At 34.0% G+C, this 18,370-nt stretch overlaps 2 protein-coding genes across 5 annotated transcripts in view; one reads left to right on the top strand and one right to left on the bottom strand.

Annotated features, from left to right (window-relative positions):
• LOC111464116 (probable xyloglucan endotransglucosylase/hydrolase protein 30) overlaps positions 1–8,682 on the top strand; it is a 22,153-nt gene extending 13,471 nt beyond the window's left edge. For both annotated transcript variants that reach the window (XM_023108212.1, XM_023108211.1), the window contains exons 2-5: positions 4,592–4,821; positions 4,917–5,017; positions 5,518–5,726; positions 8,069–8,682. In XM_023108212.1, the coding sequence (XP_022963980.1) occupies positions 4,611–4,821; positions 4,917–5,017; positions 5,518–5,726; positions 8,069–8,591 (1,044 nt within the window). In that variant the 5' untranslated portion in view covers positions 4,592–4,610 and the 3' untranslated portion in view covers positions 8,592–8,682. The remainder of the gene's footprint in view (positions 1–4,591; positions 4,822–4,916; positions 5,018–5,517; positions 5,727–8,068) is intronic.
• Positions 8,683–9,749: 1,067 nt separating this feature from the next.
• Positions 9,750–18,370, bottom strand: part of LOC111464113 (glycerol-3-phosphate acyltransferase, chloroplastic-like) — a 9,864-nt gene continuing 1,243 nt past the window's right edge. Inside the window, exons 2-13 of one of the 3 annotated variants that reach the window (XM_023108208.1) lie at positions 18,090–18,187; positions 16,815–16,901; positions 16,622–16,719; positions 15,983–16,040; positions 13,319–13,420; positions 13,155–13,216; positions 12,810–12,920; positions 12,032–12,110; positions 10,883–11,002; positions 10,700–10,813; positions 10,346–10,523; positions 9,750–10,041 (exon numbers count right to left, since the gene is read on the bottom strand). In XM_023108208.1, coding sequence (XP_022963976.1) covers positions 10,389–10,523; positions 10,700–10,813; positions 10,883–11,002; positions 12,032–12,110; positions 12,810–12,920; positions 13,155–13,216; positions 13,319–13,420; positions 15,983–16,040; positions 16,622–16,719; positions 16,815–16,901; positions 18,090–18,187 — 1,064 coding nt within the window. In that variant the 3' untranslated portion in view covers positions 9,750–10,041; positions 10,346–10,388. The other 2 variants (XM_023108207.1, XR_002713992.1) reach the window with 2 other exon arrangements.

The raw sequence follows: 18,370 nt of genomic DNA, 5'->3' as shown, positions 1-18,370 counted from the left end.
CCCCCCCCCCCCCCCCCTCGAGGACCAGCGTCTTCGCTGACACTCTTTCCTTCCTCCAATCGATGTAGGACTGCCCCAAAATCCACCCCCTTTGGGGCCCAGCATTCTTCCTGGCACATCGTCTGGTGTCTGGCTTTGATACCATTTGTAACAACCTAGGCCCACCGCTAGCAGATATTGTCCTCTTTGGGCTTTCCCTTTCGGGCTTCCCCTTAGGGCTTTAAAACGCATCTACTAGGGGAAAGTTTTCACACCCTTATAAATGGTGGTTTGTTCTCCTCCCCAACCAATGTGGGACATCACAGTTACTCCTTCTTGTGTCATGTGTCTCATTTGTATTGTGAGACTATTAGGTCTAGACCGACTGCCTTAGTAGTTATCTATCACAAAAAACATACTCTACGATGTATGCCAGCAAAACCGAGTTGGAAATACGATGACATACACTAAGACTAGAACACAATTATCTGGATATCCCAAACTTAGCCTAGTAAACGAGCTCTAAGAGACTAGAGAGAGCTTTATTTGGCTAATGTAGAAAAGTTAGAAACTGACCTGCTGAAAATTAAAAGTAAGCAGAAGAACCTAAATGCTAAACTAGACAAACGTACGACATAGTTTTATGGCGTTTGGGTACAAATAGGAGCTTCTAGGGGCTCGATGTTGATTGTAGACCACGTAACCACTCTATGTGAGACATCAAATCAATAACAATTGTTTGCATAAGCTTTCAAACAAAACCCGAGGTTGACCAAAAGAGATTTAGTTAATCTTAGATACTCATGGTCAGGAAACTTAAGGTATACGTATACAACGTTTAGTCATAAGCACGTCTTAGTAGTAAGTAGTTACATGAGAATCAATTTAGTTCAGATGAGCAGAACGAGTCCTACCTCTAGTACGCAACCTATTATCGAGAATCTGGGTTAAGTAGTTTATTGATGGCTTATAGTAGAGTCTCCGTTATATGTGAATCTGTATAAACAATCTTATTAGGTTTAAGCGAGCTACTTACTGAGTACATTTTTATACTCATTCGTGTTACTTTTCCTTTCTTATAGGTAAGACCTGAGTTAGGTTAACGACGATGGCATGAGGAAGCTAAATGGTTATGAACCTGGTAGATTGAAGTTTAGACTAGACTCTAAAGTTTTCGTTGTCTGTTATGTCATAGAATCTCTAAATGTTGTTTTTTTAGCACGAGTTGACTTTTAGCCTAACGAAGAGCTGAAACTGAAATCTATTCACTCTCGTGAGACATTTGAAACGATTCAAGATCACTTGTCTCTTGTCCTTGAAGATCCATTTGTCAATCCCTTACTTCCATTATAGCGAAAATTTCGAAAACACGTGTAAAAATCAGTTGAGTTATGTTAAAGGTAACAAGTGCAAAGACCTATGATACTCAAGGGTAGAAGTTAAAAAAATCAAATTTATAATTTTACCGCGAATTTTTTTTACCTAGGGTGAAAAGTAGAGGGGTATTTTCGACATTAACCATCAAAGACTGGTAATAACCGGGCTGGATGAGGACAGCTTGGAACTAGTGGCGAACGCCGTTAGTCTTGGACACGCTTTCTTGACGGGAGGCTTCCCACCGTCTCCGCCGATTTCAGACGGCTGGAATTGGAAATGGAAATAAAAGGCTCGTTTTTACCATATTACCCTTCCACTCATGCCTTAATTACAAAACTCCCTCCCCACCTTTCATAGGCTTCTTTTTAATTTTTTTTAATTAACTTATTTATTAAATATAAATATAAATTTTATGTTTGATTAAATCGAAAATATTTAATTTTATATTTAATAAATTCATAAAAAATAAAAAAAAAAATTTAAAAATCATTATTTGTTGTAAATAAATTAAATATAAATATCGAAAACTTTATCTCTTTTTCTGTGCTGTAATAGCTGAGAAAATAATAATAATAATAAATGATTTATAACTATATTAATCTGAATTTATTATTATTATTATTATTATTTTACAAAAATACAAGGCTTAATCATTTCTTACAAATTACAGACATATATTAATAAAGGCTTTAAGGTGTAGGTATATTTTTAGAAAGTCAATAAAAATGATGATTTTTTATTTTATTTTATTTTATTTTTTATCTAAATTTTTAAAATAAATAATGCAAGTTTTTAAAACTCAAAATAATTAAAGTTAAATGACTAAATTAGACAGTCAAACTTATATTTGGATGGGAACACCTTGTCCTAATTTCGTCATTTTCCTTTTTTAAATATTAAAGAAAAAAAAATAAAAATCTATTGTCACCAGCTCATTTAAAAAACATAATTTCTTCACTTGCTTTTTCTTTTTCTGTAAAATATATATATATATATATATATATTTATTTATTTATTTATTTATTTTCCTGATTTTTTTTCCCACATATACAAAATCCACGTCAATATATAGTACAAATTATTATTATTAGAAAATAAAATTATTATTAAGTGAACTCAACTATTTTAAAAATTATTAGCATAACAAATTATTTTAATGGTTTTTTTAATTCAACCCGGCTAAAAATTTGAATCTTTAATTTTTTAGTCGAAAAAATGAATAATTTGTCACGTGACAAATAATATATATAATATGAGTGTCTATGGATAGTGTCACAATCACCTTTTAAACCTCTCTAAAATCTTCTTTCAAATGGGGTCCCGAGGTTTGAATACACGTTGCCTGACCGTAGGTACTGTGATCCGAAGTTGGCTTAACTCACTCAGTGTTGAGAGTGAGTGTCGCACAATCGTCAAATCCGCTGTCGAGAAAAGGCGATTGTGATAGTTGGTATCAAAGCCTAGTTGGTTCCGAAGTGATCGATAGACATGTCTACGACCAAACAGTTAAACAAGTCCCACGTCGACAGATTAGTCGAAATAAAAGAACAAATGCAATACTTGCAGGAAGTCCTCGACAGTATTCGATATCTAAACGAGCGAGTGAAGGAACTTGCTGACAAGACCCTTGTCGTTGATGCAATAAAGGGTCGGTTAGATGGGTTGCCCATTCAAGAAATAATGTATCGAACGAAAAACCTAAAAACAAAAACCTCAGAGAATGGTGGTTTCGAGCGAGGAGACAGCTCGACAAGCTCTACTGGCCTAAGTGAGGAGCGAGTCCAAGCATGACCGTGACACATAGTATGAAAATCTCTATAAAAGAAGTATGTGAATTCATTTCTCGGCTCTAAGTAAAGGTAAATGTGGCGTTTATCGAGGAGACCATGGAAATGAAGTCATTGATAGATAGTTTCACGTATTTTAGTAACTTTTCATTCATAGAATAGTTTGGTTATGTTTCAGCTTTTGAACTCCGCTCAGAGAGTTGATAAGCCTTTTTTCGAACTATGTTGTCACCATCTATGCATTATTTATAAAGATCAATGTAACAGCCCAAACCCACTGCTAATAGATAGTGTCCATTTTGACCCATTACGTATGGTCGTCAGCCTCATGGTTTTAAAATGTGTCTGGTAGGGAGAGGTTTCCACCCCCTTATAAAGAATGTTTCGTTCCCCTCTCCAACTGATGTGGGATATCACAATCCACCCCTCTTCGATACCTAACGTTCTCGCTGGCACACCACTCGGTGTCTAGCTCTGATACCATTCGTAGTCCAATGATTTAACTCCCGACAAACACACGTTTCAGATTGTGAGATCTCATATCGTTTTGAGAGGGGACTGAAACATTCTTTAAAAGGGTGTGAAAACTTCTCCCTACTACATGCATTTTAAAACCGTGAGAGATACGTAACAGATCAAAGCGGACAATATCTACTAATGTAGTGAGTTTTAAGCTCTTACAATTAAAATCCACGAGGTTAAAACGGACTTTTAGATACTTTCACTTCAACCCGTCGTAACAAACATGTAGCAACGAACTTATTTTAAACCGAAACAGTAGGGCCGTTATTGTACTTTCTAAAATCAATAAGAATAATATTTATCTTGTTTTAATTAGATAAATTAATATTTTCGGTTAAACAGAGAGTAATTAGATAAGTTTAAATTTGTTCGTTCTAATTTTAATTTTTATATCTAAAAATAATAATTATACAACGTGGAATATTAAAAAAAAAATAGTAATTAAATATAAATATCTTAGGTGTCAAACTCCTTTTCGTGACTTTCAAATTAAGAAATTTAATCTTTTATTGTAAGCAATATGAATGGATAATCAAAATAAATAAACATAAACATAAAAATAAGTATAATTAATTAATTAATTCAATGTTATATATATATATATATATATTATAATATTTCTTTTATTCATTTTATAAATTATATTTATTATTTGAATATAGGATAAGGAACCGAACTTAGCAATCCATCTCATGAAACAGTGGCTTTTCCGAAATATCGCGAACAAAGAAGGGCAAATCTGTCATTTCTTGTTTAAAAGAATACACGTCAGCAACTTCTTAATTTCATCCAAGACTTAATTAAGCATTCAATTTCAAACCTCTCTTCTCTTCATCTTCCTCTTTTAAGAACAATATTTGTGTGTATATATATATATATGTGCAGAAGTAGAGAGGGAATATACATATATATATATATATATATATAGAGAGAGAGAGAGAGAATATGGATGCTTGGCTGTGTAGCAATGGAGGCTCCAATCTGTTTCTTCTTCGGATGTTGATGATCTTTTGTTTTTGTAATTTTGTTGCAAATGCTTCTTTCAATGTCAGTACAATCCGTTTCAATGAAGGTTTATCGCCTCTTTTTGGAGACAGCAATCTTGTTCGTTCTCCTGACGGCAAATCCGTTCGACTTCTCCTCGATCGCTTCACCGGTATTGTTTTTTGATTTGAAATTGCTCTGTTTCTGAGAGAAAACGTGTTTGAATTTCCGCGGTTTGATTTTTTTGAATTTTAATGAAATTTTCAGGCTCAGGATTCATCTCGTCCAAGATGTATAATCATGGATTCTTCAGCGCCAGAATCAAATTGCCGTCCGATTACACCGCTGGAATCGTTGTAGCCTTCTACGTAAGTAGCGATTGAATTAAGTTTTGTTTAATCTCGCCTTAATTGTTTGGTTGCTGAGTAGAAGGAATCGTTGTAGCCTTCTACGTAAGTAACGATTGAATGAAGTTTTGTTTAATCTCGCCTTAATTGTTTGGTTGCTGAGTAAAAGAAATCGTTGTAGCCTTCAACGTAAGTAGCGATTGGATGAAGTTCTGTTTAATCTCGCCTTAATTTTTTGGTTGCTGAGAAAAATTAAGAGCCGCGAATGTTGAAAAGATAATTTCCACAAGAAATTTCGGTCAAACAGGAGTCGTAATCGTTGAATCAATTAATCGAACAGAAAACCTAGAAATGTATTGATTCAATTTCAGATTAAACAAACACTCTTACGGAAATTGAATGAGAACTTATACTCGATTCCGCAAACTACAAATTTCGTCCTAATTTGTTATCCTCCATGATTGCGAATGATGATCGCGGTTGAATTTTGTTTCGTTTTTGTGCATGTTCGTCCGTAACAGACCTCGAACGGAGACGTATTCGAGAAGAATCATGACGAGCTGGACTTTGAGTTCTTAGGGAACATAGACGGGAAGCCATGGAGGTTTCAGACAAATCTGTACGGAAACGGAAGCACGAACAGGGGGCGGGAGGAGCGGTACCGGCTCTGGTTCGACCCTTCCAAGGAGTTCCACCGGTACAGCATTCATTGGAGCGCTCACAATATTATGTAAGTATATCTCTATAGACTTTTCAAATACTAAATTACCTTATTTCTATGTTTAACGGTACTTTTAAAATTTTGTTTTTAGTTTTTTATTTTTTATTTTTAAATTCTTTAAGAGTTTTTTTGGGCTAATAAATTTGAAATTTGATTCAAACACATATAGCTGATTTTAGCAATATAATTTAAAATTTTAAAAATGGTAACTTTCTAAATTTTACTTTCACATCAAAATTTATCTTTTATTTTAATAAAAAATAATTTTAATTAACTTTTACCAATTTAGTTTTTTTTTTTTTTGTAAAATTGAAAAAATGGTAACAAGGATGTTAAAATTTTATAATATTCTGTATAATATTAGTAAATTTCTAATAAAAAATAAAGTATTAAAATCTGATCGAAACTTACCCAAAATTTGAAGTGTATTTTGTCTTAAATTTGAGGTGTATTTCGTAAATTAACTCTTAAATTTGTGGTGTATTTCGTAAATTAACTTTTAAAACGTGTATATATATATATATTAAATTATAAATTTATTCGTTTCTACCTTTGTAATATTATATTATATTGTTTAGAAATTTTTTATGATTTTTTATAAATTAAATTTGAAATTTAACCTCTATATATATATATATAATAAATGGTAATGGTAATTGGAAAGGGTGGATTGCGTGTAGAATTTGATGGATGGCGATGGTTGGTTTGGTTCCATCGTGAATTGAGTGGCCATTAAATAAAGATCGACATGAATTATTTTCTGGTCATTTTCAGTTTTTCTTTCTAAATCGGTTGAGGAATTTCATTATTTCAATTTTCCTTTGAGGAATTGATTACATGAATGGTAACTGAGAATGACAAATGATGACTTTCTGGTTTTCTGGTTTGAAAAACACAAAAGAATTATTTGTTTGGTTCTATATATTTTTTTTCATTTTAAAATTAAATCTTAGCTAAATTACAAATATAGAACGTAAGTGTGATGCATTCATTATTTAGCCAATGAATCATTTTAGTAATAATTGAAATAAATTTATTAATTGTGAGTTCCTATAAGTAATTCCCTCTTTGGTTTGTTTGTCATTTAATCTTTTGATTTGGAATCGACATGGTGTTTTCTAATACCATATGATTGAATGAAAAGGATAAGAATGGAAACTGCATGGTGCAAAGTCAAGAGTCAGCATCTTTTTATTATTATTTTTTTAGTGTGAATTTGTGAACAAAGCTACAATTTTGGATCACATGGCAAAGTAAACACTACCCATTCACAAAAGATGGATCCATGTGATGCCATTGCTTTGCTTTGCGTAATCTAAGACTTGGATAAGAATTTTTGTTTAGGGTCTCTTCTTAATTCTCTCGCTCCCTAATTTATCACCTCTCTCTCGAAAATTGTGATGCGTACTATGATAATAAGTTCGTTATTTAGAATTAATTTAATTTTTTAACCTCGAGAAAAACAACTATAAAGTAGGAAAGGTATATATATATATATCTTTATTTATTTATTTATTTTTATTTTATTATTATTTTTTAGCTATGTTTATGTTGACTTACAACATAGTTATTAATATGATGTTTGCGTGTGTATGTGTGTATATATATGTATGTATGTATCCATATATATATGTATATATATAATTATTGAGCTATGTTTCTGCTGACTTAGAACGTAGTTATTCATATGATGTTTGTGTGTGTATGTATGTATATATGTATATATATAATCATTAAGTTATGATTATGTTGACTTAGAACATGGTTATTCATATGATGTTCATGTGTATATGTATGTATATATGTATATATATAATCATTAAGTTATGATTATGTTGACTTAGAACATAGTTATTAATATGATGTTCGCGTGTGTATGTGTGTGTATATATATATATAATTATTGAGCTATGTTTATGTTGGCTTAGAACATAGTTAATTATATGATGTTCGTGTGTATATGTATGTATATATGTATATATATAATCATTAAGTTATGATTATGTTGACTTAGAACATAGCTATTAATACGATGTTCGTGTGTGTATGTATGTATGTATATAATCATTAAGCTATGTTTATGTTGACTTAGAACATAGTTATTCATATGATGTTCGTGTGTATATATATGTATATATATAATCATTAAGTTATGTTTATATTGAATAGAATATAGTTATTAATATAATATTTACGTGTATATATTATATATATACGCGAAAAACAACTATAATATAGAGTTCACAAGAACATAGTTATTCATACGTGTATGTATGTGTAATATATAATTATTGAGTTATGTTTATTTTTACTGTATGATCTTCTTATTTTATTTTTTTGAAACTTTGTAGATTTTACATTGACGAAGTTCCCATTAGAGAAGTGGTGAGAAATGAAGCAATGGGTGGAGATTACCCATCAAAGCCAATGTCTTTATACGCCACAATTTGGGATGCCAGCAATTGGGCAACCTCAGGAGGCAAATACAAAGTCAACTATAAATATGCACCCTTTGTTTCTGAATTCAAGGACTTTGTTTTGGATGGTTGCGCCTCTGATCCCATTCAAGAAGTTCTAGAAGCTTCCAACTGCACCAACCTCAACGCCCGTCTTAACGCTCGAGACTTCGCCACTATAACCGCGGGGCGTCGCGCTGCCATGCGCAATTTTCGCGAGCATTATATGTACTATTCATACTGTTACGATTTACTCCGATATCCTACTCCACCTCCAGAATGCGTCATTATTTCAACTGAGCAACAACGTTTCAAGAACACTGGAAGGCTGAAGTTCGGCGGTAGCCATCGTCGTCGCTCGAAGCGGCGCAACAAGAAGAACCCAAGTGATTTTGTGAACAATGAATCAAGTATGTAATAATGTGTGCACACGGAAGTAATTTTTTTGTCTGTTTATAAATTTGGTGTACGTTGTTTCAATAATAAACTTTTATAAATATATTTGTTTATTTTCAAATTATTCTCAGCTTCTTATTGTGATTTTTTATTTGATTAGGACAATAATTATAACAAAAATGAGTTAGTTTTTAAATATCATTATGGGTTAATATTAAGTAATTAAAACTTATATTTTTATGCTATCAACAAAGCCACGTGGATAAATTGGTTAGGGGATGTAACTGTCTAGGACAGCTGTACCATGCTTCTATGATTGATGACCCATGCCACGTGGACTTGTTTGATATTGACGTTTGCTTCAAAGTGTGGAGTATTTGCTGGTCACATGAATTTGGATTAATATCTTTGTTTATTTAAATAATTAAAATGATTTATTCGTTTGTATTTTTAATTTAGTTGGCATGATTTGAAAGTTTAATTTAATCACTTATATTTAGAATTTTTTTAATTGTATCATTCATGATTTGCAAGCGAAGAGGTTTCATTCAAGAGACGACAACGTGTGATGATAACCTTTCACACTATAAAAATTTAAACCGAGACTTAGATTATCAAAATTTGTAATTTTATCTTCAAATTTCTAACATTATGTTATGGTATAGACAGGTGTCTTAGACGTCTTCCAATAGAAATGAATTTTCGAGGATAATGTCTGGTGGCATGGGTGAGTCAATATTACAGCGCGTCTCGAGTTAGGTTGAAATGTAGGGCCAGACTCCAACACATAAAAAGCACACCTTCAACTAATCAACTTTTTATATTGTGTCGGGTTTGCAATAGTCATTTCGTTATGTTTATTTGCCTTTGTCATTAGTAGGTCGTGGTAAGAAGATGAATCAAACGTCTAGCATAATATGGCAAAGGTCGAGATCTGAATTTCGAACTATCTTATGATAATGTGTTGAATACGGATTGAGAGACTCGTTCTTTCTTCTCTCTCATACATCGTTTATGGATTTTGGTTACACATTCCGTCGTTCAGATACTAAAACGAAAAGCCCAAAAAGAACAATTTTCTAACACTCATACACGAATGAGAATCTGAAGAAAATTATTCTATTGTTCTGTAACGATATATATATATATATATATATATCCAAAAGTATGAGACTGAAAGAGAAGAAATGGTACAAATTGAAAATTAATGATTCCTAAGATATATAAACATGAAAATGGTAGTGAACATATACACCTATATATAATAAAATGAGTCCATCCTAAGAGATGAAGGATCTGTACATTACCAAGAGGCCAAGCATTTGAGGCAGCTTCAATGTCTATTGAAATGCACATGCCTTGGGGTAGGGACAGGCCTGTAAATCAGCAAAATTCCCTCGAGACGTCGATGACGAGTGACAGAATTGATTTCCTCTTACAGTTCGTGCACGAATTGAATGACCAGTGTTGTTCTGTGAGTCGCAAAATTGTGTCAAATTATGTCATGAGCTGCACGTTGTAAAAGAAGATGGAAAGATAAATGGTACAGAAATCCATATGGAAGTCGAATGTAAAAGAGTGAAAGATCGACTTATCAACTTTTAGATTATTAAGCCATGCTTAATTAACTAAGCTATGCTCGTTTTGACTATTGGTTTCCGCATCAGCTAATCATATCACAAACATCTTAGACAGTTTTTCTATCATTTTTCAGGATTTCCAGCAAATATCAGTACTCAACTCAATTGTGTTCATGGAAACCAGAATTTGAGGTACCTGATTATATAATGAACTGATCTAGAAAAACGATTGCAAACGACTAGATCCAAGGTTGTGACAAAGAGACATCTGCAGTTGATGCTCTTAGTGCTTGTCTGCCGTAAATAGCCGCTTTGAGCACATTATATTGCATGGACACAGAATCAAACAGAGCCTTTGAGTATGCCTCCCTAGCCTGCCAAACCCCCGGTGTTTAATGAGAACAAAAAACATTGTATTTGTGCTTTATAAATAAATTCTCACACTCCTAGATTTAACAGTATGTTTACTTCATACGATTCGAAACAATAAATCGAGCACAATATTTTACTACCTCCTTATACTCCATAAAAATTTAAAGATCAGACAGACCTCATCAGGATTTCTGTGGGTAGCAGCAATGGCCTCGAAGCTGATTGCAGGAGCCAAAGACAAACCCACCCCATTAAAGGAAATCACTCTTTTTTCTCCAATTTCAATTTCTACCTGGAAAAAAGGAAGAATTAATATATAAAAATGTAATGAAATTAAAAAGGAACGAAAGGTTATATATACCTTTGAAGGAGGTGGCATGATGTCATAACATAATAAAGCAAGGGGACACAAATGCCCAGGAACACCCGAGTGTTGAATGAGCCTTCTCATGTTGTCCATTGAAGAAGCATCAAAGGGTGCCTGACCCCTCTAATATCAGTACGAACTACTTTTGTATATAAAAAAATAATTGAATATAACAATTTCAAAGACATAAACTGAACTAAAAGAGATTCGAACACAAGAAGAAATTGTGATGTCCCACGTTGGTTGGGGAGGAGAATAAACCACCATTTATAAGGGTGTGGAAACCTTCCCCTAGCAGACGCGTTTTAAAGCCTTGAGGGGAAGCCCGAAAGGAAAAGCCCAAAGAGGACAATATCTGCTAGCGGTGGATCTGGGCCGTTACAAATGGTATCAGAGCCAGACACCGGACGATGTGCCAGCCTTCTCGCTGTTTCCCGAAGATGGGTAGACACGTGGCGGGGGGTGGATTTGGGAGCGGTCCCACATCGATGGGAGGAAGGAAAGAGTGTCGGCGAGGACACTGGACCCCGAAGGGGGGTGGATTGTGATGTCCCACATTGGTTGGGGAGGAGAACAAACCACCATTTATAAGGGTGTGGAAACTTTCCCCTAGCAGACGCGTTTTAATGCCTTGAGGGGAAGTCCGAAAGGGAAAGCCCAAAGAGGACAATATCTGCTAGCGGTGGATCTGGGCCGTTATAGAAATGATAGAAATGAAATGATAGAAATGATGACTAAAGTGTACAAAATGGAGTAGAGAATAGGCTTTTGCTGGTCCTTTTCTATTTTTACGAAAAAATGATTTAGAGAATGAAAAAGGGGAAGAGGCCACAGAACAATGAAACCCCACACCTCATTCACTCCTTTACTATTGTGGAGATCTTCTAACCAAGACAGGCCAAAAATTTTCGTTGTACCCTTGTCTACAGAATAATAAGGGTACTGTTCAGTATTCCCCTTCCTGTTCTTATTTTTGTGGTATGTGCATGAAATTAGAAGACCAGTACACAAACCACTGACATAAAAAATCAGAACACAAGGATGAATATTTTAAACTGAATTACTAACCAAAGCTCACTACTGCAACGAGAAACTAGATATGCCTCTGCATATTTGTCTTTATTCAAGGTAAAGAGAACTTACTGGTGACCATTCTCCAGATGATGGATCCAATCGGTCCCGGCCACCACTTGGTGCAATCCATATTAGTTGCGATCCACCCCTATGTAAAATTTACCGCTGATGAAGACATAAAAATGGAAAATAGGAAAGAACATATTGAGGCTTAAAAGACGCAATAAATTTAAGATATTTGGAATTGACAATTTATTGACTGGTAAAACACAGCATAAAAACTGATGGATGGAAGTCCCACGTCGGCTAATTTAAGGAATGATCATGAGTTTATAATCAAGGAATACTCTCTCCATTGGTATGAGGCCTTTTGGAAAGCAAAGCCATGAGAGCTTATGCTCAAAGTGGACAATATCATATCATTGTGGAGAGTCGTGTTCATCTAACATAGTATCAGAGCCATGCCCTAAATTAGCCATGTCAATAGAATTCCCAAATGTCGAACAAAGGACTCCAAAAGAAAAAGGAGTTGAGGCTCCTCGAAGGCATAGTAAAAAATGACTAAGACTCCAAAAGAAAAGGAGTCGAGCCTCAATTAAGGGGAGGCGTATTTTGTTCGAGGGGAGGTGTTGGATGGAAGTCCCACATTGACTGATTTAGAGAATGATCATAAGTTTATAATCAAGGAATACTCTCTCCATTGGTATGAGGCCTTTTGGGGAAGCCCAAAGCAAAGTCCATGAGAGCTTATGTTCAAAGTGGACAATATCATACTAGTGTAAAGAGTCGTGTTCTTCTAACAGAAACAAGCTTTTTTCCCCCTAGCTGCTACCAGTGGTATAGGTACCTTAAAAGTAAAGCCATCTCCTTTAGACTTCGTGTGTTTGCTTTCCTTTTTGTTTCTGCAAGCTCGGGAATATCAAACATGTGCTTTTTTGAATAAACACAAATAAGATTTCTGCATTTGTAAATTGAGTCCGTTTAGTTAAATAATTAGATATACTGTAACGGTCCAAGCTCACCGATAGCAGATATTGTCCTCTTTGGGCTTTCCCTTTTGGGCTTTCCCTCAAGGTTTTAAAACACGTTTGCTAGGGAAAGGTTTCCATACCCTTATAAAGGGTGTTTCGTTTTCCTCCCCGTGGATATCACAAATACAATCTGATAAATTGTAGGAAAATTATATTGGAACCTTCCAATGCTGAAGGGCTTGCAAAGAGGGTCTACAATAACTCTATCCCCTGCTACGTAAATCTGCAAGACAGAAAAGATACTCAGTTTATGCCAGCACTTACTGAATTCCCTCAAAATTTTAGCTGAACATTGCAGGGGTATACCGAAAAGAAATAGGCGTACCATGTTTTCAGCAATATATGGACTTGTCTTTTCAAGCAACAATGAAATAATAGCTGGATCTGCTTCAGTCTGATGATTTGATATCAAGACAACATTGTGACCCTGAAATGAAATGTCATGAACAATCAGAGGCCTTCAGCATGGCAACAGATTGGAAGAAATAAAGTTTTACAAGTCGCAAAAGAGAAACAGGAAAACCAGTCAGCAAAATATCAAACAGATCTCAATGAATTGCTTCTCTTTATGTAACGTCCCGTTCAGTTTTTTAAAATAATAATAATAATAATAAAAAAAAAAATAAAAATCATATTTTCCATTCCACCATAAAATTTCTTTTTACAAAAAAAAAAAAAAACAAAACAAAAGAGAGAGCTTTTCCATAAACCTCCTGTACTGCACAAATTCAAGCTCACAAAAAGTAGTGTTATAGACTATTTCAGTAAGTCAATTTCCAAATTTTCTTACAAATCTCTTGAATTGGGTTGGAAAAGAAATACCAAAATGATCCCTATGTTCTAGAGAAATCGTAGTAAGTTATATCTTAGATTTTCTTCTCGTTTATTCAAATTTTGTTACAATTATTTAGATCTTATTTAGAAATTAAATATCAACAAGGAAGTCTAGCCCGTAGCCATTTTTTTAAAAATCAATTAAAACTAGTAAAAAGTAATTGTAAATTAAACCAAAGTAAGAGAGAGTGAGAAACAAAGTGGTACAAAAGAGAAAAGATAAATGGAAAGATAAATGGAAGATCTAATAAATTATTATTATTTGTATCTAGTGAATATAATACTATAACAAACAATATTGGGATTGAATGATCCAAGTAACATAAAATAATATTGACATATTTTTAATTTAAGTTTTACTACCAAACACAATTTAGAAACAATAAAAACGTGGAATTCAATTTTTACTGAGGCTGTTTTAGAGTCGTATTTCACATTGTTAGTTGGATTATTAATTAAAATGTAAAATACTAACGAAAGGTGACAAACGGTGCGATAGGAAGCGAACCCCATCAACCTTTAGAGCAGCTCTCGAGGAACAAGAGCTTACGTTTAGCTAAATTAGGGAGTACTTTAGCTAAAGACAACCAAGTGGTCTTACTCTCACATTATTAGTTGGATTATTAATTAAAATGTAAAATACTAACGAAAGGTGACAAACGGTGCGATAGAAAGCGAACCCAATCAACCTTTGGAGCAGCTCTCGAGGAACAAGAGCTTACGTTTAGCTAAATTAGGGAGTACTTTAGCTAAAGACAACCAAGTAAGTGGTCTTACTCTAGGATAGGTTAGAAATTGTATGAGTTATGATGGTGCATGAGTTGTATCGTATGATGTCGTATACTATTATATGATGATGTATGAGTTATGATGCTTGATGTGCGTAATATATATATTTCGATGAATGACGTAATTGATGTGCTTGAGGCACTTTATGACAATATGATGAGTATGATGATTGCATGACGTTTTACCTTAATATGATGATGTTTTCCATATTGAGCATGTTATATGATGATGAGTGTCATATTACATCATGTCGTTAGATCGATATATGACACAACCTAAGAGAATAAAAATGATATAAATATAAATATCCACGGGCATGTGTTACTTAATGTAACAAAGAGATGAGACTAGAGGGTTGTGTCAGAAGAGATGATGAGATGGACATTAGAGGAACCTCATGCATATTGTATGTTCATAAGCATGGGGATACTTCCCCTAGAGATGATGAGTGTGGACACGCACAGTATGACGAGCAGAGTGTTCATGAGGAGCATGACACTGTGGAGTTCCGCTGACCTCCGAACGTCGCTACAGATTAGCTTGACCAGAGGGTCCAGCGGGTGTGCGAGCGCCTTGGAGATTCACACTTGTACGCGTGGGTCGTGTGTAGGGAGGTACTACACATCCAATTTGTCTAAGACTGGAGGCTATCCCTAGATGAACTAGAGATAGATCCCAAGAGCATGATTGCATGTGTTTGCACTTGCATGGGCCCCTATAGTAGGGCCACTTACTGGGTATTCTTCAAAATACTCAAGCCGTTTTCTACATCATTTTTCAAGTAAAGGCAAGGCACAACTGTACGGAGGACGGTGACATCACAAACAGAGACTGTGACACGTGCATAAGGTAGACTCATTTAAATTCCTAGTCTTAAGTTAGAATAGGTTGTTTGCATTTTATCGTTTTAAATTATTTTGTATTTGTTTTTAATTTCTCTAAATTTCAGTATTTCGTATTTAAACACGTAAGACCATGACTGTGTTTTCCAGGGAAGAGGATGTTTTAAATATTTTCGACATTCATACTATGATGAGGTTTGCTTTTAAGAATTATATTTCTACATAGATGATGAGCATGAGACGTTAGTAAGGACTCTAAGTAAGTAGAAATTTAGGGTCGTTACCTTATAAGACCAACAATAATGCTGCAGAAGAAGAGCTTAGATAAATGCTAGGAATAAGCTTACCAATCTATTTTAAAGCGGTTAGATTGTTACTTGGATACGTGACAGTTGAACTAATGAGGGAGATTTATGACTTATCTTCGCTTTATCGAGATCATTAAAGAAACTTAAGCAATGATCAGCAAAATTAACCCAAAATCATCACATAATAGAGAAATGATGAAACTTGTAGATAGATACCTGATGGAGCTTCTCCTCTATATCCTTGAAAAGAAAAGGGTTACCAACAAATGAATTTCTGCAAAAAAAATTTCTATAAGGAATCAGGACAGAGGCAAACATACAGGAAAGAAGCTAACGCCGTTAAGTCAACAAGTAACTTAAATTGATCATAGAAAAGATTGCTTTCACTGTCAACACTTGCATCGATCGCTAAATTGATCATAAAATTTTGATCGGTTATTTTGATCACACGCATGAACAGTCCAGATTAGGAAAACAAATAATAAAAAATGACAATATCACAAGATAAAAAGAATTGATGAAAACTTGCAACCTGTGATGCTATCCATGGAAAGACTTTTTCCCTAAAACAATGAAGCTTGAGAAATACCAAAATAATAATGATAATAATCACCCTTGCAAAATGGACTTGCTCAATCATGATCTAAGCTTTATTTGAAAAGCAAAGACCAAGTTATGATTCGCAAACGTCACAATTCTGAAAAGTCAGAGCTCAAACAAGTTTATTTCAAAAAGAAGCATTTCCTAACGTACCCAAACAAAAAAGGGGATGTAATTTCTCATGAGAGAGTAAAAAGAACCAGTGGATCACAACATATCTGATACACCGATTGAAAGACCAAATTTCCAACTTACCCAAAATCAATCAGTGGACGGACATAGTTCTGACCAAACGTGTAGTAATCAAAAGGCTCTCGAACTGCTTTGTGGTGTGGTGAGAAGACAAAAGGTTCCTGAAATATTACTGCTATGCCTCAGACAAGAGAACATTCAGTTGTCTTTCTTAAAAGCTTTGACATACTGTAGTTGAAATAAAATCATATACTACCTCCACATCCAGCAATATGCGATCTAATGCAACAGTCATGTTAGACAAAACAATTTCATCTGCCTTTGGATTTCCACTCTTAAGAACCTGAAAATAAGGGACATGGAATTAATACTTTAAAAATACACCGTGATAAAAAAAAAAACAAAAAAAAACAAAACAAAAGCAAAACAAAAGACCGTGAACTTGGAAGGGAAGAGAACATTCTATAAAAGAGGTCTTGTATTGGGATAGCCAAAACCCTCGGTCAGTGAATCCAAGGACAGAGACAAGGCTGCTTGAGTATCTAAATGTTGATTCGATAAGCAATTCTAGATTTACAATTAAGGTGCACGATGTTACAACAAGTCAAAGGGAGAACATAGACAAAACGTAGACATAACAGTGTCATCCCTTCACTTTATGATTCAACATCTAAATTTTATTTTCTAAGCATCTTTGCACTTCATCAAACAATTACTTTTTTTACATCTTTTATGGGAAAATTCTACAGGTTGTAGACAAACTTTAAAAAAGATTATTTAGATTGTAAAATGACGATGGCGTAGAGTACAGTATGTAAACTTTCTAAGAGGTTAAGTTGCAAAGAACCAACCAACATAACCCTTAGTCAATAGTATAAATGCCTCAACAATGAGTAGGCTCTAATTAGTTCCTTGTACGAAGGGGTTTTCTCGACTCCCTGCCCGTAGGTGTTTCTTCATTTTGGTCACATCAAGCACCTTATGTCTCTTATTTTTAAAATAATAATTAAAAAAAAAAAAAAAAAAGAGTAGTCAAGAAAAAGTTATATTAAATGATGCACGTACAATCTGCCTCCTTACAATATCTGTATTCATTCAGCTCAATTTATTCCCAATGCGAACTATAATCATTTCTGATGGAACTTGTTAGACTTAGATTCCTCTAATAACCAGAATTACAAAATTTAAGCATGGAAACTCTGAAATTAATTAATGTAGCTAAGAAATTCCTTAAAAATTAATCAAGATATTAGAGAGAATACTGCAAATAAATAGAAAGAACTCTTTATTTCAAAGCTAGTAGCGATAATGGCCCACTCTATTTCATTAGTCTAGGCTCCAGATTCCAAGAAACAAGTCAAAAGCAACAATCAAAATGAATAAGCGAATGAAAACAAGTGAATTTGATAGAACGGAATCACTTAACAATCCAAGAGAAATTCCCGCAAGTCAGCGAATAACACTCATCAAACAAAATAATACATCTGATGAATTTATTAAGGGGGAAAACCAACAAAGAGGGAACTTTTACGGCATTTTTATAATTCTGATACAATTCTTCCATTCCTGCAGCAACATTTGAAGGCAGCTTTCCAGCTTCTGCCTCCCTCCTGATGTAGGAGAGCAACTCTGCAGATAAGATAAATCAACATTCTACATATTGCTTAAACAAGATTGCTTTCTTTTTATTAAAAAAAGAAAAATTGGTTAAGAAAAATAAATCAGAGGAACAAGAAGTATTAAAAAGAAAGATTGATGTCTGATACGTAAAACAACAAAGAATTCAAAAAAAAAAAAAAAAAAAAAAAAAAA

This window comes from Cucurbita moschata, unplaced genomic scaffold (assembly GCF_002738365.1).
Source record: "Cucurbita moschata cultivar Rifu unplaced genomic scaffold, Cmos_1.0 Cmo_Scf00029, whole genome shotgun sequence".
NCBI classification, from domain to species: Eukaryota; Viridiplantae; Streptophyta; class Magnoliopsida; order Cucurbitales; family Cucurbitaceae; genus Cucurbita; species Cucurbita moschata.
The sequence above is the reverse complement of the archived record's forward strand: the minus strand, read 5'-3'. Positions and strand labels throughout refer to the sequence as shown.